At 44.9% G+C, this 22,489-nt stretch overlaps 2 protein-coding genes across 7 annotated transcripts in view; one reads left to right on the top strand and one right to left on the bottom strand.

Moving 5' to 3' along the window:
* The window catches only part of NVL (nuclear VCP like), a 72,097-nt gene extending 60,238 nt beyond the window's left edge, over positions 1 to 11,859 (bottom strand). For both annotated transcript variants that reach the window (XM_090048023.1, XM_090048033.1), the window contains exons 1-9: positions 11,653 to 11,859; positions 7,952 to 8,025; positions 5,722 to 5,774; positions 4,746 to 4,845; positions 3,293 to 3,344; positions 1,441 to 1,710; positions 829 to 955; positions 484 to 560; positions 62 to 196 (exon numbers count right to left, since the gene is read on the bottom strand). In XM_090048023.1, the coding sequence (XP_089904149.1) occupies positions 62 to 196; positions 484 to 560; positions 829 to 955; positions 1,441 to 1,710; positions 3,293 to 3,344; positions 4,746 to 4,845; positions 5,722 to 5,774; positions 7,952 to 8,025; positions 11,653 to 11,709 (945 nt within the window). In that variant the 5' untranslated portion in view covers positions 11,710 to 11,859. The remainder of the gene's footprint in view (positions 1 to 61; positions 197 to 483; positions 561 to 828; positions 956 to 1,440; positions 1,711 to 3,292; positions 3,345 to 4,745; positions 4,846 to 5,721; positions 5,775 to 7,951; positions 8,026 to 11,652) is intronic.
* A 108-nt stretch (positions 11,860 to 11,967) lies between these two features.
* Positions 11,968 to 22,489, top strand: CNIH4 (cornichon family member 4). Of its 5 annotated transcripts, XM_090048064.1 has the most exons (5): positions 11,968 to 12,152; positions 14,333 to 14,401; positions 15,652 to 15,764; positions 20,567 to 20,707; positions 22,277 to 22,489. In XM_090048064.1, the coding sequence occupies exons 1-5, from the start codon at positions 12,084 to 12,086 to the stop codon at positions 22,302 to 22,304; spliced, it is 420 nt and encodes a 139-aa protein (XP_089904190.1). In that variant the 5' UTR covers positions 11,968 to 12,083; the 3' UTR covers positions 22,305 to 22,489. The 5 variants fall into 5 exon arrangements, with proteins under 5 accessions (XP_089904190.1, XP_089904225.1, XP_089904199.1 ...); XM_090048099.1 differs by lacking the exons at positions 11,968 to 12,152; positions 14,333 to 14,401 and adding an exon at positions 12,192 to 12,586; XM_090048073.1 differs by lacking the exons at positions 11,968 to 12,152; positions 14,333 to 14,401 and adding an exon at positions 12,738 to 13,369.

The following is a 22,489-nucleotide window of genomic DNA, read 5'->3' as shown; positions in this document are numbered from 1 at the left end:
TCTTTCCCCTTTCCCTGACCCAATTACGATTAAAGGCATACATTAGAAAAAGCCATCTCACCCCAGCAATCGCCTGTGCTAGTAGCGTCTTTCCACATCCTGGTGGTCCATGTAAAAGAAATCCCCGAGGCGGGACCACACCTAAGTGGTTGTAGACTTCAGGGTGACGTACATGTATCAGCATTTTACAGACTTCCTGAAAGGAATAAAAAACTCCCATTCTGATAAAAGAAAATTAAGTTACACATGACGATGCTGATCACAGAAACTAAATTCTGTGTCACTGTCTTACTTCAGTGGTCATGAGAGAGGTGAACCAAGGTGAAGGTCTATGACAAGCCATATTGCTCTATGTGAGAGAACTGTTGATATTTCCAAGCAAAATCAGTATTGTTTGCTCATTAAACATATCAAAGATTCTCCCCACTTTATTCTCTATTCCACAAACACCCTAAATAGGTTTTAATAAAAATTAAGACTAACCTTCAGTGTTTCATCATTGCCTCCCACATCTTCAAATTTCACTGAAGGGTGAAGCAACTCTGGTCCTTTAGATTTAGCTAAAGAAAGAAAAAAAGAAGGAAAGAAAGAACTGAATTACTGAAAATGTGGACATACTAACAGTAATGTTGGCTTTTAACCCCAAATAAAAGACACCAGCATTAACACTTAGATTATACAGATCAAATTGCATATTTATCTAATAAATCAAAGTACTGAAATATTCCACAAGGGCTAAATTCCTTACTGAATTTTTTCAGACTCAAGTACCACAGCTACCTGGCAGGTGCATGTCTGGAAAGCCACTCGAAAAACAACAGCTCTCACCTTTCTGCTTACGCAGTGCAGATTCTATTTCACCATCTGCATCTTGTGACTCTTCTTTCCTTCGTCTCTCTCGCTTACCCTTTGTCTTCCTTCTTTCACTCTCCAAAAGAGAGAAATCTTTTGATTTCTAGATCACAAGAAAACAGAATGCAGCAATCAATCTAGAAGGCAAGGTTGGGGTAAATCCCTTCTTGCATGCTAATTTTGTTATTGCTTTGTTTTTTTATTAAAAACCAGTGACAATAATTTTAATCTTTTTTCAACAAAGGTCTGTATAAATATTACCAAACCAGACAAGTGATCCAAGAACAAAGGCGTAATACAAGCTATTGCTTTTTACTGATTAAAAAGTTATCAAAAAACCTCACATTGTTCCATTTACCACTGAAATGCAGTTACCTCCAGGGTTAAATAGACTAGCTGTATAAATAAAAACAAGTTTGTATTTCACACTAAAGGCTCATGCTTTTTAAAATGTACAAACTTTCCTCTGGGGCAGGGTGTAGATGACAGTTTTGTTCTACATGTTGACCTTCAAATGACTCTCACATAAGGTAGGAAATGTGTACATGCAACCTTGTTAAATGTCATCAGGTCTGTAAGACACAATACCTCAGAAATCAGTTTTTCTTCATTTCCTTCCTCACAAAGGTCAGTGAAAAAGTCCACATCTTTTCTACTTGGGTTTTTATCAATAAACCAGCCACCTTCAGAGATTCTGGTCTCAAGTGGCTTTCCAGAGGTAAGGACACTTGGTTGGGGTGCTGTCACTTGAACAGGGGTGCTAGTTTCTATCAGCTCATTCTTTGGAGTTCCTGGGACAGAATCATGATTTTCTTTCCGGTATAAGGTCAACAAGGAGCTGTTCATGTGATTCTGAGACTGAGGAATTCAAGTTAAAAAAACAAACAAACAAAAACAAACAAATTAGTAGGATGCAGAGATAGAACTTTAATTTCTCACATTCAGGGCAGCATTTATTAGAAAAGTTGCACACGGGAATAATTCAACACACACCATTTGGCCCTTAAAAGTCTTGCTTACACTAGAAAGAACTCAATTGACAGCGTCTCCCACTCCTCAGTTGACTATGTAAGTACAGAAGTGTTGCATTTGCCCAGGGGGAGACAAAAATCTTTGCAACTTGCACTGGAAGCTAAGTTTTTATCAGCTGCACACTACTGTAGATGCACCTATCAGCTCTGCACCATTAACTGATGATAACTATCAGAATGGATACTTCTCTCAGTCAGCAAAACTTTCAGAGCTTATTGGTCAAGTTTCCTCTCTCCCTTTTGCCCCTGCCCTCCAGAAGTTTGCCTCCCTCAGAAATAGCCCCAAACCATAGTCCTGCCATAGTCTTCTCAGAAAAATAACTTCCCTTCATGCCCTCAGCTGGGAAACCACCTGCAAATTGCTAGTTCTGGTTGTACTCCTGTCCACACCCCAGCCCCAATTACCTCCCTCTATGGAGTTCTAGCCTATCTTCCCTACTTGGATGCGGTGTTAATTGTCCCTCCCAAGGTCTGTTCAGGCCTTTCCTTCAGGCCACAGTTTTATTCTTCCAACTCAAAACTCAAACTGGCACACACTAAGTGGCTCCTTTTCCCAAAACAGGCTGCAGGAGCCCAACAGCCTCTCTCCATGCTGCTACCAGGCCTACCATGGGCACACTGCTACCTGTAGCACTTCCCCAACTTAATGGCTTTCATGATCAACTGTTTATTCTCAGATGAAAAGCAGCTGATGAGTCATGAGAGGCTGGGCCTGCTCCACTTAAAGGGCAATGCCCTGCCCTTAGCTATGCTCTCCTTCCCATCCTCAGTAATGCCTCAAACTTGGTCTATACTACTTCTCCGCCAGTAAAACTGATAGGTTGTCACCCAATATTTTCAGAGCCAGCATATCACCAAGAACTGAAATAGGAGAGGCCCCATTCTCATAGCCCTTCAGTTGCTATTCAAACTCCTCCCTCCCAGTCACATTAACAAGAGAGAAGTTAGAAACTTATAGGTTTAAATGCTGGCATCTACCACTTCCAGTCCTTCTGCTGTAGCCTCGACATATTACCTGGAGATTGCTGGATACCGTGTCCATTCTGATGAGCTACTTGCAATGAATCAGAAAGCCACTAGGAAGGACAACAACTGGAGAGAGGCACAACCAAGCAGAAGGGTAGTGGTATGGCCAGTGGGGAGCACTGTGGGAAGTACGATTCCTAATATACCCACTTAAAAAACAAACACCAGGTGGCAGCAGGGAAATACCTATTTCAAAATGCGTCTCTCACCAAGAATTGTATGAACTCTAAGCCACTGTTTGAGCCTCTTCATCTAAAGAGTATCCATTTATTCACAGTTAGATCTTAATATTCTTGGATGTTTTAGGTAAAACAAATTGAGATTTGCAGAGCTACAAGGGTGTGTTAATTTGTATTATATAATATGGAGAAAATATGACGTACTGGATGTTCTGGATAATCATCGTCCAACTCATCCATGGAGCTTTCTGTATTCCTTTATGAGAAAGGAGAGGAGACAGAAATGCTAAGTTTGGCTGCTAACAGACATGAACACCCCCCCCTCCCCTCCGCCAAAAATGCACTTTACCAGAAGGAGCAGTGTGTTACTTGGACCCAACTCTGCAGTGTCTGTATAGACTGGGTGCTTCAGCAGGGCTTTTTGGTGCACCCCTGGAGGACTGGGTGGGGAGGGGAGGGGCCTGTGCCCCCAGATCTGCATGGTGGGGGCAGGCTGTAGCTGCAGGGTAGAGCTGGAGCCAGGTCTGCAGCTCCCTGTCCCCAACAGAAGGCAGTGGCTGCTGCAGCAGAAGGAACACAGAGCCAGCTCCCCAACTTGAGCAGGGACTCCTGGCTGCAGCGCACACTCCTGGGGAACAGGGGGTACCCACACCCCCCAGATCCATGCAGCGGGTGGGGGCACAGCAGGTGTGTGCTGCAGGTGTGTGCTCGCCACCCTGTTGCCCTCCCCCAGGGCCTCTGCAGCACAGAGGGCGTGACCCGGTATGGCAGGACACAGGAGGGCCACACAGGAAAGCTGCTTGCCTCTGCAAGCTCCACGCTGCCCCAGCCACACTTCCCGTGTGCACAGGGGCAACAGCACAGGTTTGCTTGATGCTGCTCCCACCTGCAAGGGAAGAGTGGTTAGGCCAGCATGGTGCTTGCAGAGGCAAGCAGCTTTCCTACATGGCCCTGCTGTGCACAGCACATGGCACCAGTCTGTGGCACGTGCTGCCTGTAGCACCCATGCCAGACTGGCTCTGCACACTGGATCTGGCCTGTAGGGCTAATTTACTGGCCCTGGATCCAGCACATAGGCACCACATACAGGGCCAGTGTGGAGCATTCATTGCATCATGGGCAGGCCACACCAAACCAGCCTCAGATGCAGTGCACAGGTGCCATATACAGCAAGTGCTAGAGGGGCTCCACGCACTGGGCCAGGGCCAGCACATGCTGCATGTGATATGCTGGTTGAACACATACAGGCAGAACTGCAGGCCAGACAATAGGGCTCTATGGGCCAGATGTGGCCTGCAAACCATGTCTTTAATGGCATTAGCTCAAAGCTTGGGAGACTTGGGTTTAATTCTCTGCTCTGCTGCAGGTTTCTTATGTGACCCTAAGCAAGTAACAACCTCTTACTGCTTCAGTTCCCCTACTGCACTGCCACTTGATCTGCTAATGTACGTGAAAACTATAACCGCTTTGTCTTTACTGCAAAAAAATGTGCTCTTAAGTTAAATCCTAATAAAAACATGACCTGCAAGGGTGCAAGAACCATCAATTCCTTTCAGCCTGAAGGATTTATAGTGATCTGAATATCCAAAATACCAGATGAATGCTATCTATTAGGATCAATATTAAGTACCCTTATGATAACTAATCTCTTACTTACTCATTCTCTTCTCGTCTGTGTCTTGCTCTTTTTGCTACATGTTCATCTTCTAAAGCTGATAAAGTCTCAGATTCATTCTCACTACAGATTATCTCAAACACTGAAGGAAAAAAAAATACAAGAACATAAGAACTTGTAAGTCAACCTAACACTACTGTAGCCACTCTCCCCATGTCTGTTCAAACTTTACTATCTGATCCAGATGCCCTAAAACTAAACTCCATGTTTACTGGCTGAACAGTAAAGGATACAATCTTTTAAATATTTTGCTGAAATGTATAGAAAAATGTATTGACATAGCAAACATGTAATCCTAACCTCAACAGTATTCAATGTAATGAAACTTCTGTTGTGTTTGTGATGCATGTCCCCTATTAATTGATTATTCCAGCAATAACTATATTTTAATTACAAGCTCTTTAGACAAAGACATCCCTTTAAAGTACTCTTTAACAGTTCCTTTAAAATACATTTTATGCACCTTCCCAGCTTAATGTTCATAGAGGTTACTCCTCCACCTCTATCAGGCCCAGAAGAGCGCTTTCTGTCAAAATGTTTTGAGGCTTTTCTTTTCATTAAAAACTTCTGTTCTAGAAAATGGAATTTTTTGCCATAGAAAACCCCCTTTCATTTTCATTAATTTTTTTCCAAACTTATATTGTAAATCCCCCAAAACATTTGTTTCATAAAAATTTTCCTTTTTGACAAGAGAATACTTTCAATGACAAATACCTGGCTGGGGTTATCTGACCCCAGCACTCTTTCCTGCATAGAGCAGGATGTCGGATTGGGTGATCTACTGAGGTCCCTTCCAACCCTAAAAATCTATGAAATCTATGAACTTGCTTTTGTCTTATTCTTAACAGCTGCACAGCAAGTTGTTTTTGTTTTTTTTTTGGGGGGGAGGGTGTTTCTTTTTTTTTTTTTTTTTTTTAACAAATCCTTGGTCCTTCAGAGCCAATACTGGCAGACGTACCTTTCTCAACCTGTATTCTAAAGGCATTTCTTTTCCTTCGTCCATACTCTGCACTGCAAAACAATTACATAGATTAGGCTCCCATTAAGGGCTTCTCTCATATATCATCATTCTTAGCATTGTTTTCAAGTCGACAGAACCTTTCATGCGAGTGCTCAAGGGAATAAATTATGCAAAACATAACTTTAGTATGAGCTATTCGCAGCTTATGAAAACAAGTGATTGATGCAGCTTAAATGGCAACATAATATGCTCAGTTTTTGGAATGAAAAGTGAAAGCTGAAATCACAGTGGCTTCTAGCTACCGACCTCTAGAGGAACATTCAAATACAGAAGATCAACAGCCTACTCAGCTGAATGCAGAGAGCCAGTAAAACAGACCATTATCCACAATACACACCTGGCTTTGTTTGTTTTAAACTCCACATAGGTATAATACAAATGATTAGAGACTGGAAAGAAAAGTCCATTAGTCAAGACCAAGGCATAATAAAAGACCAGGATGGGAAATCGTGTACAACATAGTACCTCAATCTAGAAAACGATGATGACCTGTCCTGTACTTTCACAAGCACCAAGTTCACGCGCTGAATTTTTTTTGTTGGAATGGTACTGAAAAAAAATTCAGTCTCTTTCATCCTTTGCAATAAACATGATCTCCCAAATTCATGTCTAGGGGGTCAGATTTCCTTCAACTAACAGCATGTGACACTGATACTGAGGGTGGACTTTGAGGTCCTTCTTATCTAGCCAGAGCCCTGTGACACCCCCCCACCTACATCTTGCCTTGCCTTCATAATTGTGCTGGCAACATCATGCTTATTTCTTGAGGACAACACCGAGACAGATGTAACCCAGGTTCCTCTGTTATATGCATCTCAAAAAACCCCCCTCCCAAAATACAAACTACTTTGCCAACATCTCTTCTCTGTATCAGATAGAGAGGAAAGAAGCACAGAAGGACCAGAACACAGTAGCAGGGAATTAGTGCTGGCAGATTCTCAGTCCTTAGGTCTGAAGCATCTAGGTAAGTTCTAGACCCGGTGTAGAAAGGAAGGGGCAAAGGGCAAGGTTAACCTCATACTTGGAAGGTCAGCAGAGCTTTCAAGGTCAGGCTAAACTGCCACTGGGTTTGAGCTAAGGGATTTACAGATGAGTTTAACGTCCTATCTGCCCTACTCCAACCCAGATCTGGATCATGGAGCTTCCTTCCCCAAAAGAGCTCCATACCCTGGATTTCAGCAGGCCCTGCCCCACTTTTCCCACTCCAAATTCCCAGCCCCTCCAGAAGATCTGTGGGACAGAAGACATGGCTCTGTAGGCCATGTTTGACACTCGTGGTTTACAGAGTAGATAGACAACCTTAAAAAAATCAAGCCTGTCAGGCTAGGCATGCCTAAAAGCACAAGTTAAACATCTCTCCACAAAGAATCCTGTAACCATATGCAAAAGCTGCTGCTTTGCCTCTTTGAATTCTTCCTTAACTCTATGATGGGGCTCAAACCAACAAATATTGAAAATGGTTGGGTGACTTGCGCACAAACTCTTCCCTATTGCACTGACCAATAGTATTCTTACAGTTGTTTTGTGCTCCCTTGTCTGCCTTTATCTACCTGTTCTCTCTTTTTCATGCTTTTCAGTGTGGGGACCATTTTTCTATTATGGGTTTGCAAGGTGCTTGGTCCCACAATCATAGGCAATGACTGGGACTCATGGGACATTTATTCACATGCTCCAGGAGGCGGCGGGTGAGGAAGGGTGATTTAATTAGAGTGGCTGCAAGAAGATCAATTGTATCAGCATCCCCGCACTGAAAAAGGGCGGCAGGGGTGCTTTAACTAAAGCTTGTTTGACGAGTTCTAAAGTGCCCCTGGTGTTGTTTCTCAGTGCAGGGATGCTGATACACATGATGCTGGAGCATGGTTATTACACACTACAATTAAAGCACATTGGAACAGCCTTGATGCACATGTATAGCACTACCTGCACAAATCAGAAATAGGCACATCAGCCAGAGAGAACTTAACAGTGCAAATGATTTATCTATCTGTATTTTTCCTCTCCACTAGTGACATTTAATTAACTTTTAGTTTCATTTTCTAATAATGCAAGAGGCCATCCATCCAAGGGAAATATTCCATGTAAATTTTTTACAGTGCAAGTTATGAATAAAAAAATATTATTTATATACTTTATAAAAAACAAAGTAAGGATTAAACTTTTTGCTTACCTATAAGTTTTCTGCAAATCAGCTGCTAGCACACCAATGTCCACGTACTGGCCACATGTATTACTAATTAAATACTGAAATGAAAAATTGAAAAAAAAAAAAAAAAAAAATCAGCAAAACTTTATAGCCTTTCCACTGAAGCAAATGACTTTTACAAGTTATCCCCCAAAAATCAGAGAAAGCAAGCTAAGAAAGGAGAAGCTACATTAACTTGTTTCACAAGAAATCATCAGGTAGTTTGTACCGATAAGAATTAGATGGAAAACTACTGACTGTCACCCAGCTGCCTTTAAAAAATATAGCTTGCTCCATTTTTCCTGTAGACTGACTGTTACCATTAGCTGATTAAATAGCAGTGACCTCAACTCACTGTGTCTTGCAGCCAAGGCACTGCACTGAGAAGTTAAAATCATTGGTTCTACTAGACTTCCCGTGAAATCTCTAACAAGTGACTCACTATGGACAAGCCTTACATTTGTGCCAAGAGAACACCTTTCCCCTGGAACAGAGCTATCCTGCAGGCACTCAGTCAATGGGTTTTACTTAGGGGAAAAAATAATGACTCGTCCACAAAACACATGGGAACTCTTCTGACCAGGAAGTTTTCCTGAGAAGCTTTCTATCAGCTTGAACACCTAGCTGTAAGCTTCTTTCAGGGTGTAGAGAGAGTACCCCCACCACAATCCCAGTCTTCTGGTCTCTCTCACCCCTGCCTCCTCCCCAAGGAGGGAGGGAAAGCACTGGCCTCCAACAGCTTGCCCAGTGGCAAGCTGTCAGGGAGCCCTGGGGGGACCCTGCTGCAGCTGTCTGAATGGTGCCCACGCTGTTCAAGTGATGGTGCTGATTCCCACCCCACAAACCATTGCTCCTGCCAGGGTGGATTTGATTTAAATCAAGTCGACTTAAATCATGATTTAAATCTTGATTTAAATCACTAGTCAGGAAGTCTCGATATAATCACTGTTTGCTACAAAAAGTGCATTCTTGTTGTTCGATATCCTTTATTCATTTAACTTCTTGAAACTTTGCACTTTTAGAGAGAGGTAAGGGCTTGACTCTGTGTGCAAAAACTTGCAGAGAGACAAGAGAGCGGATGGTTAGGTAACCAGGTCTGTTATCTCTCATCTCCATATACTGCTGTTAACATGTTATCTCTGGAGACAAATCCAGTTTGAGAACTGAAACTAAGCATCACAGAGATGTTTAATGGGATCTTCTAGACTGAGCACTGAGTCCCACTGGGTTAAGTGGTTTTCTTTAATCTTTAAGAAACTATATAGGAGCTCTGGGAACCCCATAAGATTGGGCCCCTAATATAGTCCATAGTCTATTGTAACCTATTTATAAAACTTTAAAAAAATATATTACACGAAAATATGGTCTCAAATAATATACAATTACAAGTTATAATACCTATTCCATGATGATATCTTGAGCTTTAACCTATCTTAAATTAAAACTATCTTTCTATAAGTTTATTTTTTTCAAAAAATGCATCTTAACAAAAAAAAAATTAAAAATCGGATTTAAATTAAAAAAAATCTGTTGTTTGGTTTTGTTTTTTAATTGTCGATTTTTATCCTCCCTGCCCAGACCAGGGCAGACCGAACCTCAGGGAAGTACTCCCCCACCCCTTGCACAGACAAGCCTGTGCAAGGAGTGGGGGGCACGAAGGATGGGGAGAACTGCTTTCCTCACCCTTTTTACCCGTCTTTAGAAGCTGCTGCTTTTCAGCAGGGGCTTGCTGCTTATTGACAGCCTGCCCATTTCCCTAGCAGGGGAGAGGACAAACTGTCAAACATGACTCCTCCAGGGGTAGGAGAGAAAACCAGAATCAGCCTTCTAGTGCCCTTAGTTGGAGAGCTCACATTTAGAGCATCTGCACAGCCTTCTGCGGAGGAGGCTGGAACACATGTATCATTAGTTTGTCCTCCTAATGGAAAATCCATGGGACCCTGAACTCTGGTTAACTGATTGGGTCAAAAGGTGTACCTCCCTTGTTACATGCAAGAGGGAAACTAATAGCCTTTGATACTGGCTAGGTTTATCGGAGGAGGCTGGAACACCCCAACCTATTTTTCCAGCACTAAGAATTTTGCAGAAATTGTTTGTGCCAGATATGAACATCTGTCTATAGCCACTGTCTCCCTCTACCTACCTTCCTCACCCAAAACCACAGATGGCAGTGTGATACTTGATCTCTACATTGCAACAATGCATTTACCACTGAAAGTGCTAGGGAGAGTTCCACAGAAAGGTGTGTAAAGTTTAATGGCATTAAACCATATCTCCCTGGGATCATACATGACCATCAAAATCCTGGGAATTAGCTCTCCAATTCACTAACTCCCTAGGCATCTCAAGTTTCCTTGGATGCAGACTCAAATCTTCCAATACAACTCTCCCAGGTTCGTTTTCTTGAGAGAAAAACTGACCTGTACCATTCAAACAGAGAAGCAAAGAGCCTGCAGTGCAGATGCTGAGCTACCAAGGGTGCCTAAAGCACACAGTGCAGAAAAGCTTTACAGTGTTTGTTTTTATTTAAGTGAATGTAGGCAGAGTTAGGGAAGGGAGAGGCAGGGTCTGTGCTGTGCCCTCCAACCTTCCCCTTTTTGTGCACTGTTTCAGCCCAGCTGTGGCTGGGCACGGACTATGGCGGTACCTTCCCAAGTGCTGCAGTGATTCAGGCAGGGAACAAGCCCAGAGTAGAACATGTCCCCCAAGTACTTCAGTGCTGGGTCAGCCAAAAGCACTGGGTGGGGGAGATCCTCCAAAAGATATTCTACAGGGAGCTGCTTCACTTGGGTTGTTTCCCATTTATTTTTCTCCCCAAACAACCACTTTTACTCTGGGAGAAAAATTACAAACTTCTGTATACTTGTGGTTTCTCCTGAGGGATCAGAGATGCTACCTGGAGAAAGGGAACATTGGTCCAAGTCCCTCAGATCAGTAATTCTCAAGCCGTAGTGCCTGCACCTATTCAGTTTCTCCTGGGACAGCCACTGCTCTCCCAGAAGAACGCAAGCATACGAATGGTCAGGCTTTGTCTCCAAGAGTAAGAACGGCTGCTCCAGGAGAAAAATGCCCTGGAAACCACGAGGATTAAATCACTCCCAGGAGCATTTCTCCTGAGATAGCGCCCCAGCTTGTCCAGGTATTTGCTCTCAGGAGAGAACAGGGTCCTTAAGGGAGACAAGCCTGTGCCAGGCTGCAATCCACAGCTCTGGTGCCTACAAGAACATGCCCCTCTCATCCCCACATTCCCCTGCAGGGAGCCCCAGGCTGACTGCCCAGTCTGGAGCAACCAATCAGGGCTGCCCTAGGGCCAGGCAAACTGAGGGAGCCTGTCTGTACACAGCCCCTCCCCCTGCACCCGCTGGGGGCGGGGCACAGAGCCCCGCTCTTGGGGAGGGCGCCACCCCCCTGTAGCGCACGTTCAACCGTCGCCAACGGCCAGCGCGAGACTTCGCTTTCCGTTGCCTGGGAAACGCCGAATCTCTGGGCCGCAACTGGCTGCCAGGCACCGCGTCACCGCCCGGGCCGCGTCCCCTCCCGTGTTGCCCGGGGAAAGGCAGCCCGAAAGGCTGGGTCCCTCCCCCTTGTAACAGCACGGAGCGGTGCAGCCCAACGCCCGCCCGCGCCAACGGCGCCCGAAGGGCCGCCACACCGGGCAGGGGCTGGTGCTGCCCGGCCCGCAGTACCTGTCTAATCCGCTCCTTCAGCCTAGAGTCCACGGAACCCGCCGCGCGGCCCCGCATGGCCCTGCTGCACCCGGTCCAGCCGCAGGGCCCTGGGTCAGGGGTAGCTGGCTGCTGCACCGCCTGCAACAGAGCCGCACACAAGCAGACGGCGGCTGAGCCCCTTCTGCACAGGCAGCACTAAGGACACCTAAACCACCCCAGGCCCTTAAGGCATGTTGAAAGCGGCCAACTTTATTAACCTCCCTAGTGCAGTGTCTGGGGGCGGGGTTTGCCTTAGGGCTCCTCTCCCTCCCCGGCTCTTTGTTAGGCAGCGCAGAGCCCCGCCAGGCAGGAAGAAGAACTACATTTTCCAACAGGCTGCGGGGCGCGGTAGGGTTTCCGGGGAGGGGCAGCGGAAGGGGCGCGGACGGCTGCCGGGAAGGGAGAGGAGGATGGAGTCCGTCGTCTTCATCTTCTCGCTCATTGATTGCTGCGCCCTCATCTTCCTCTCCGTCTACTTCGTATCCGCCCGGGGGTCGGGGGGAGCGGGGAGAACAGCTGTTGGGGGCCATCGCTGCCGCCCGAAGTCGCGCCGCGCTGAAGCGCAGTTGTGCGCGCGCACTTTGCCCGAGCCTGCGCGCGCAGTGCGAGGGGCTGCGCAGGGAGTGCCCCGGCCACCTCGTCCACCCGTCCGAGCTGGCCTCCCTTGCCCCGCGGCTCCACGGCCGAGTGATCCCGGGCGACAGCGGGGCTGGCCTTGCCTTGACACTGGGCACCACTGGCAGCTCCTCCCGGTGGCAGTGGGACTGATGCAGCTGCTGCAGTGTCTGCCCCGCTCCCACCACGGCTCTGCAGAGAGCTCAGTAGTTTAGCGCTGCTGGCAGACCCCAGGTCGCTGGCTTTAAGAGGCCTGGGGAGATCTGGCTAGGCTGGGAGTTTCTTCTTTTGAAGAAGGGTGGGTGATTTTTTTTTTATTTTTATTTTAAAGGGCAAATATTTCTGGGCTCTTTTAAGGGGGCAGGAAAGGAGGAGACTGTTACGAAAAAACAAAAGCAGGAAAGCAGGGCTTAGTGGAGCAGCACTGTCCTGGCAGCCCTAGGGCAAACTTTTAGTATTCCCCCCCCCCCTTCTATGTCAAAGATAACGATGATAATAATTTTAGAATTTCCATTTTCGGGCCCCCTTTCTGTCCAGGACGCGGGCAGCCGCCTGGTTCACCCCTGCTGCTGAGCATGCCCCTTCCCATTCCCAAACACCAGTGTTCCAAGGATTCCCGCCTGCTCATGCTCATTTGCAGAAACGTGTAGGGAAACGTACACAGCGATTCTTCTGGATAGCTTGGCACTTTGCAGGGGAGGGGAGGAGTGTCAAACCCTGCCACCAGAGTGTGAACTTCTGGGGATTCAGGAATGAGGGAGGGGACAGGGCATGCCATCAAATTGGGGTCTGGGGCTCAGCAGGGACATGTTTTAACAGTGGCTGAGGGAGCAACAGCTATGTAAACCCCAGTCCGGCCTACAAGGAGTCCTGGTTGCTGAACAAGTTTTATACTCTTGTTGTAGAGGAAGGAAGATGGGAAAGTATGGGTGTTTGGGGGAGTTGTTGTTTTCCTTTAATCTTGAAAACTTTGGGAAGTGCGAGAGTCTGTTACAAGCCAGGAGTATGTGGAACACCTGTTAACCCCCAGAGTGTATTTCAGACAGTTCATAATGTTAGTTCCTGGTTGAACTATGCCTTCGTAAGTCTTTTTATGCGTACCTCTTTAATCTTTTTTCTATTGGTTTATGGCATTATTAGGATACAAAAGTTACTGATTTCTCAATCAGAAGAGAACCCAAGATTTCAGATTCTTATAAGCCCTGGAATTATTTCAGAGCATAGGTAGATCATTTAGCATGAGGGTGGAAAGCAAACCCTGCAGCATTTCAGAAGGACAAGAAATTCTTGTTTTGTCCTGCTATAGAAAGATGGGATGGTTCGTAAAGATTTTCGCCTTTAATTTTACTTTTGGGGCTTCAGGAATGCTGAGTATTTGTCTTGGCTTGTGCTGGAGACTTGGAGTGTGAACTTTGCACTTAAAACCTGTGCAACCCAACTTCTGTCTCTTCCAAAGAGGAATGTCCTAACAAAAAATCTTTTATTTAATTACATTCAATTTCTCGTGATGTTTTTCCACTCAGCTGTAGCAGAATATAGAGCAACCTGGTATTGCTGCTAATGCAAAACGCACAGAACTAATATTAAAAAAAAAAAAATCCTTATCTCCTTTGTTGTAAAGAACAAAAAATGTAATCCTTTTCTTCCCTCATGGATTCTCTTTTCAGGTCTGATATTAAATGTGCCAGCCTCTGGATGTCCATAATCTGTTTTCAGTTCGTTGAATTCAACTTCAGCATATGGTCATGACTCATTGTTAGGAAAAATACTATAAAATAACTTTTGTGCTGATACCCGTGTGTTGCCCAACTTTACCCTACATGTAGAAGGAATAAAATAGGACAGTAAATTCTCATTTAACTTTGGTGCAATTCTGACATAATTTCCTAACGGTAGAAAAGGCCTAGAACAGATTGCAGTGATCAAGCCTTAAGTTTCCTGTTTTCTTGTATACATTTGCCTAAATACTGTATGAGGCTTAAAATAGAGTTTTGAATTATGAGTTGAATTTCTGCATGAAAATATTCCTTATCTTGGACTTCAGATAATTACACTATCGGATTTGGAATGTGACTACATTAATGCTAGATCTTGCTGCTCAAAGCTGAATAAAGTAAAGAGTTTTCTTTTACATTTAATTTGATAAAACTCAATGGACCTTATGTCCTTTCATCAGAAACAGTAGGATGTCTCTCAAGATACTGCACGTTTGATGTCCTATATACTTCTGTGTATTTTCTCTCCCTTCCACCCATGTCCCTTTTTTGATCAATTGCTGGCTTACCGTCATAAGGCATTCCTCCTCTCAGGAGCACTTGCAGCAGACTGTATGGTGGGTCTTTACTGGAGATCTCCAGAGTTCTCTTCCTCTCCCTTTGCATGTGGTGGACTGTGGGTCTCTGCTTTGGGATCTTTTAAAAACTATTTGGCTGTCATTCCTAGCCACCTTTGACCAGCAGAGTTCTCTGAACCATATTATGCGGGGGAAACCTGCAGCCTGCTGCCTCCTGCCCCCCTTCTGCCCTCCTGCTTTACCTTCTGCTCTGGCTCTGGTCCCTTCAGCTCATCTGGGAGCTGCTGCCACTTCTCTTGAACTGGGCTGAGGCCTGGCCAGGGCCACTACTGCTGCTGACTTCCCCAGAGGAGCAGAGCTGCAGCAGAAGGTAAGGGTGGGGGCAGGCTGCAGGGGAGAATGGAGGGGCAGCTATAGGTATGGGGAGACAGGTCAGAGGGGGCATGTGGCAGGAGAGGGGCAGTCATGGGCAGAGGGGTATAGGGAGGGGTCTGGTTCTTCCTGTACACCACTGTTTTCTCTGTCACAGAACTGGGGGGGATGAATTTAAGACGCCCTTCCACTAATTAGATTCTATACATGAAAAATTATAACACATGTATAATTTTCCATGTATAGAATCTAATTATTGTGGGGGCGGGTATCATATTCAAAGTCATCCTGGATTGGTGTAAATATGATACTGTATGGTCAGAGCAGCAAACTTTTATGAAACAACATTTTGTAGCTTCCTGGATCTGTTGCTTCTCCAATGCCTTGGGTAGGCAGGCTTCATTAATTACCTTCTATTTAAAACTCACTTTTCCTGCAGCAGTTCCATCTGAATACATATTTTTTACTTGCTTAAACTCTTGTGTATCTAGTCACTATAAAATGCACAGGGTTTTTCTGCCTTATCACCCTGGTGTATGGATGAAAGTAACTGCTCTATAATAAAGTGGGGAAATACTTTTCCATTCTTTTTCTATGCCCATATAGGACTTGATATGATGAGATTGGGCAGTGGGTCCTAAGGGTTCACTGCCTCTGGAAATGTGTTTAATCTTCTGCAATATTCTTTTCTTTCACAGTGGGTGATCCCAGAATTGATTGGCCATACTGTTGTAACAGTATTAATGCTTATTTCTTTGCACTGGTTCATCTTCCTCCTTAATTTCCCTGTAGCAACCTGGAATATATATCGGTGAGTGCAAATACATTTTTGGTCATTTATTTTAGAATGTTAATATATTTAGAATATAGTTTTAAGATAAATGGTACCTATTTACATTTTCATTTACAGTCCTCAATTGGTTTTGCAAATCTAACCTTTTTTTTTTTTTAATTAACCCTTCTGGTACTTTCAGCTGAAACTACAACACACGTTGAAAACTTGAGAATCTTTAGTCTCTAGGTTTGTTGTAACATTGTTAATGGCTGAATACCCTGATATTGTGAGAGGACAGGTTTATTTTGGTGCTACCTTAATTGGGCCAACTATATGGTTGACAGAGATGTTAGCCAAGTTGTTGCTGTTTGGAAATGGTAGCAGATTGTTGGGGTTGGGAGATAGCACTGAAAACACCATTGCCAGGGTTTTTCCCTGGTTATACCTGATCATGTCTTTCCTGGCCATTAATTTGTTGGCTTCACTTTTTCTTGTTTTAAAAATTTACCTAGACCAGGTCTAAGTGCAGTTCTTGTACAGCTGTCTTGTAGAAGTTTAAAGCAATGCATTTTCCATTCTGCCTGGGATAGCATACTTACTTTCTGGAATTTTTACACCAGCATAAGTTTCTAGACTAGTTTCTAAACCACAGTAGCTATGGCAGGACAATGCTGTATAAACGATATTACCAACCCTACCATACCAAAAATCATGAGATGAACTCTTAAATCAAGATATTGGCATGTAAATCATGAGATGCTACTTTTGAAAGGGGGGGTGTTATTTGTGAAGGTGTGGAGGGCTGTAGATGTGTGTGTAGGGTTTGGAGCCTGGTGAAGGAGGGTCCCCACACACCCTGGCAGGATGCAGGGTGCTGAGAGTCAGGAGTGAGAGGCAGCAGCTGGGCTGGGGGGCTATGGCTTTGGAGTGAGGAGAGGAGATGCAGACAGCTGGTAAGCAGAATGGAAGGGGCGGGGGGAGAGGGAAGGGTGTGGGGGTGCAGATTGAGGCCCCCACAGTGAGGGAGGGAGTGGGGCAGGAACAGGGGTTGGGGTGAATGGGGCCCTGGGGCTGGGGCGGGTCACCCAGAGGTGCGGGGAGAGGTGTGGCTCTCCACAGCACCGCACTCCCTGGAGGGAGGCATGGGGGGCATGTGCCTCCCGCAGGGCAGAGGCGAGCTGCCTGCTGCGGGCAGGGGCTCTGTCCCCTGCTGATTTTTGCCCCAGGAGGTCAGCCATGTGACACCAGTGTGCTTCCTGCTTGTGGGTGGGCAGGGGATGCGCTGTGCAGCCAGTGCGCTCTGCATTCCCTGACAGCTCGGCAAAGGCAGCAGGATGCTCTGCTTGGGGGGGCGGGGCATGGAAACATACGTGTCCCCCATGCCTCCCCCGGGGGGTGTGCGCAGTTGTGGGAAGTCATGCCCCCACCCCACGCCTCTGGACAACTTGCCTCGGACCTGAGGCTTCATTTACCCTTGCTCCTGCCCCAACTCCCTCCCTCACTGTGGGGGCCTTGATTTCCTCCCCCCCACTTCCTTCCACAGGCTTACCAGCTGGGAAAATCCACAGATCTGAGGGTTCAATCAGGAGATCGTGAGTCTGAGTTATTTTGACTTAGAAATCCCGAGTCTCGTGATGGTTTTACGACAGTTGGCATTACTGCATAAATGAGCCCCAAGATGCTACATCCATGGGAAGATGTGGAATTTTGAAAACAGGGTGCAGATGGAGAGGTGCGCCATCACATAGAAAACAACACACATTTTTTCTCCAGTTAATAAACTAGAAGCTTTACTAATATGCTAGGGGCCCAGGGCCATATTATTTAATTTAAGATTGAAGCAAAAGCAAATATAACTTCATTGAAATGAATTTAAAAATATTTGCAGAACTGTGAAGTAGGAGCTTCCTTACCTGGAGCAGTTAACAAGGCAGCAGAATTGCAGAACAAAGGCCAGCTTGACTGATGGTGGATGATCAAGAAGGTTAAAAAAAAAGGGGGGGGGGTCATTAACACCTGGGAAATGAAGAGTTTTAAAGGGATCATGGCTCAGAGTCAATTGACTCCCTCAGCACTGCTTGACTTAAAATGCTGGTGCCATTGCCGGGCTTTAAACTTTGGGTAGAGCAGGAATCAAAGGAGGGTACCAGTGCACCCCCATCTCCCCAGATGCCTCCTCTTAGCTACAACTTACCTTTTTGCTCCCTTCACGTGTACTATTCACTCTCAACTTTGTTTAATACAACATGGAGGACACAGCCTTCCAGTTCATGCACATCAGGCTGTGAAACAGATGAGTGGAAATTGTGGCCAACCACCCTAGGTAGTGCCTATAATTTTTAGTGCATTTGGTCAAGAGACATGGCATTTGTCACTTAATTCTGTAGCATTGCCCCTGACTCTCTTTCCCTGTGCCTGCAGGGTATGGGGGCTATCTGTCTGCAGAGGTCAGGATGGCTATTGATTAACTCAAGCAAGCAGTTCCCAGTTGTCATGACTCATGAGAGAGAAGTTGCAGCAATCCTACTTGTGAGATTCCCATTTATTTTTAGACTGAATACGTTGCAACCTGTTGCTGACCTTTGCTTCTAATGAACTACGGGCCAAGCCTTTGAGCATCTTGCAGGTTGAGTAGCTTAAGATAATATAATTTGCATTAGATTGAGTGTGTCAAATATATGGTTTATGGGCTGGATGGGTTTTAGACCAACCCACATGTGGCATGCAGAGCTGGTCTGGCATGCTTGCTGGACCCTGCAGTGCAGGTGTTGCTTGCAGCACAGGGGGTTGGTCTGGGATGTGAGCTGCACATGGTGCCTGCATTGGACCAACCTTGCACACTGGCTCTGGGGCTGGTCTCGATCAGGCCACCTGATTCAGGAGGGTATTGTGTGCAGTGTGCACCAATGGCAGTCTCTTGTGGTGTGAGCTGCACTGGGTCCAGCACTTCGACCATGTGCCAGCCCTACTCTGGGGCTTTTGTTGCCTGCCGTGCATGATCATTACCTGGTGCCATAGCTCAGGGGATCGGCACAGGATGCATGCTCCATGCAGTGTGCTGCCAGACAGCCCTGTGCATTGGCTGTAGTTTGCATGGACAGCCTGGGGTCCAATCCTGACCGCCCTGGAGCCAGCACACATGTAGTACACACCCCATACTAGACCCCCAAGCCATGGACAGTGCTCAAGGCACTGGGTCTAGCCCATGCAACCCCTGCAGCATGAATCCCGGAGTGGGGACAGCACAGGGTGCATGCTGCACATGGCAACCACCAGTCCAGCCCTGCCCACTGGCTCTGGCATGTCTAGATCCAGCCTGCAGACCAGCCCAGAGACCCTTGGGGCTAGATGTGTTTGACACCCCTGGTTTAGATGAAAACAAGGAGTGTGTTATGTGGTAGGGTTCCATGAAGTTTCTGTATGAAGCAAAGGATTGAAATGTATCTAATTTATCTTCGTAACTGTGAACTGTAAATTGAAGATCTAGGGTTTGTTGGGTTGGACTCTTTACAGAAAGGCTTCACTTTGCTTACAAGACTTTCTAGGAGTTCATCACGGTCCTAGAAATCTTTTCTATACATCTCCCTTTCTACTCCCTTGAGCATAACTAGTACAAAAGCCCCTGGCAGAGAAGAGCTGCAGACAGTCATTGCTTATGTTGGCCAGAGGGGAGCACTAGAGAACAATGCATCTCCCATTCGCACCCTTGCAAAAAACAATTCTCAGAAGCCATTTTAAATTGACTGTTTTGTAACCTGGTAGTCACCCAGGAGCAATAGACATTCTGGCCACCCAAACAGATGGGCTTTCCCTCTCTCCCCACTACCTTTTTAGACTTACAATGCATATTACAAAATGAATGCACCAATACAGCAGTTCACATCTCCTAGCACTACATTCACGATTATAAATTTGTACTTCTAGATCCTCAGAAGGAAAGCAGTATTAGAAGTGTTTTAGAAATGCTCATTAACTTTGCCCCACAACATATCTGTCATGTTGGTAACTAACCCAAATTATAGCTTAAGAAAATGGGGTGCGGTCCATTTACTCTGTGAGTGTGACCTAACTAGGGACAGGACACAGATATGGTCTGAGCTTTTGGTTGTATGTACAAGTATTTTATCCAGGTGAGTAAAAGACAGTGCAGTTGCAAATTATGTAAGGGAGAGTTGTGGAAAGGTCCCCACTACTAACAGTTTAATATTAACACATTAGAGGGTCATAGGGCTGGAAGGGACATCACAAGGTCATCTTTTAGTATGAACCCTAAACTGTTAACATCAGACAGGTGGATCCAAATTTTGCATCAGAGATGTCTTGCATACCCCCAGGAGTACATGTACCACAGTTTGGGAACCCCTGTTCTAAACAACAGAACATAGGTTCTCTGCTAATTAGCTTTCTCAGTTTAAGTAAGAGACTCTGTACATTGAATAGTTTACATAGTTTCTAATTGAAACTAATTTTCCAATGGTTTTAGCTGCCTCTTCCCACCTCATTTCTTTCTTCTGCAGGTTTCCTCCATAAAGTTAGGTAACCACAGGCGGCAGTAGAACTGGTGCAGAATTGTTTGTTACCACCATTTTAAATGTCACCAGTTTTCCCACGTCCAAATATTGTCTGATGGATTTTGGGGATGTAGCAACTAGGTTATGGGCAGTATACTGAGACTGTTACGAGAAGGGAGATTGCTTGGGTTTGTACCCAAGTACAAAACAACTCTTAAAACAGGGTGCAGTTTGGTTGGTTCCATTCTTTGGCTACCTTGAGATTAGATCAAGTAACAAGGCCAGCATTTTGATGGTTGTCATTTTTTGTTTTTTTTAACCTTTCAGGTACATCATGGTGCCAAGTGGGAACATGGGGGTGTTTGACCCTACAGAGATCCATAATCGAGGGCAACTGAAATCACATATGAAGGAAGCCATGATTAAGTTAGGCTTTCACCTGCTTTGTTTCTTCATGTACCTTTACAGGTTAGACTTGAATTTTGCTGCCTAGGGACAAAGCAATGTCATACCAACAATTTCACTCTTCTGTGTCCTTCTCGCATCACTGTTAATATTCACAGCAGTTCATCCTTTATAAGTTCTTTCCCCAGGTAATGTTTTGTGGCAGCTGATTTCAAGTTAATCATACATTTGGTGAAATGATTTCTTTCTGTCAGTCTTACATTTGTTTCCTTACAACAGTGGGGACACTGTTTTTGGCAGGCATACCACAGATTAACTGTGCGCCCTTCTCAAGTACCACTCTGATCCATTTTCTTTGCCCTATCTGCTGCTCTGCTTTCTGTACCCTGCCCAATCTCGTCCTCTGCTTTCTGCTTTATTGGTTGCTGTGCTGTGCTTTCTCCTCCTCTGTCTTCTGGGTGCCACAGACAAAGGCTGCCTGTTGTACTTGTTCTGCAGGTTGGCCACCCCGCCTTACAATTTCATGTGCGAGTGAATACAATACAAGTGCCTAGCTGCTTTTTCTCAACCAGGATGTAGTGACTCATTCCAAGTCAAGGCGAGAAGAAGAGTAATTTTATATTTCCAATCTAAGAAAATAAGTTGCATTCTTCCAAATACAAATGCCCATTAACTGCAGCTGTCTGTGTCCAATAAAAGTAATCAACGCAGACGCTTACTTTTCCTTGTATTTAAAGGGAGGTAACTACCCAAAGACTAAATAAGGTCCCTGGTGTCTTGCCTATGACTTGTGATGCCCCTTCAGGGGGTTTTGTTTGGTTGGGGGGGGAGGGGGTTGTTTTTTCTTTTTAAGAAAAAATTTAAATCTGATTTAATTTTCATCACACACGCAGTGTGTTTTCTTTATACTTATTATTTCATCATAGTTGAAATGGTACTGCTCAGTGTCTCTTCAGTTTCTTTTTTTAACTATTTTTTCCCCCAAAATGCACTGAAAATAGTGTTCCCTCCTATGGAGGCATTCTGTTTATCTTTTGTTTTTTTCGTTATCTTTTTTTTAATAGAAAATGTTTTTTAGAATATGCATGTAATGGCTAAAATTGCTAAATGTCTTTCTAAGTCATGTTATCACACACAGGGGAGGATTTGCAGTAACTGAATGTGCTTACCTTAAGATGAAAGCCTGGTTGCATTTACATACTGTAAGAGGAATGGGGGTTGTTTTGTTTTGGGTTGGGGGTGGAGTTTGAACATTCATAGGGCTTGGAAACTCAAGCTAAGTTCCTGTCTGTAATCCTTTATAAGAAAGAAAATACTATAGAGGGTTAAGTGGATTTATCACACAATAAAAAGTAGTTGTTATTGTATGTCCAGAACAGGAGCTGTTCTGAAAATCATATTAATTTTAATGGCTGCGTCTCCCTAATATAAATTTTACCACACAGCCTCCTGCTAGTTTTAGGATGGAGTGCTCTGTCTCTGTAGATCTTGCCTTTGGAACAAATGTGAATGCAACTGTGATCTCTCTTTCATCTAAGTAAATGAGCTTCAGCTATCTATCTGAATTGTGAGAATCTTTTAGATTTGAATATGTGATAACACCTTGATCTCACCTTTTCTGTCTTGCTACAGTATGATCCTGGCTTTGATAAATGACTGAGGAGCTGAATGGGAACCATTAGTTGCCAAATTTTGAATCATCACTCCTGTGACCAGTTATGGAGCCAGAGACACCTTCCAAGCATACCTAGACCAGTGTTGTCATGCACTATATTTTTTCCTCTTTGAACAAGAAATATTTTTGCTGTATTTTTAACATAAAATACTTAAAACAAATAACACTGA

This window comes from Crocodylus siamensis, chromosome 1, assembly GCF_052110815.1.
Source record: "Crocodylus siamensis isolate JL-2025a chromosome 1, ASM5211081v1, whole genome shotgun sequence".
NCBI lineage: Eukaryota > Metazoa > Chordata > Crocodylia > Crocodylidae > Crocodylus > Crocodylus siamensis.
This window is presented reverse-complemented; position numbering and strand designations above follow the sequence as displayed.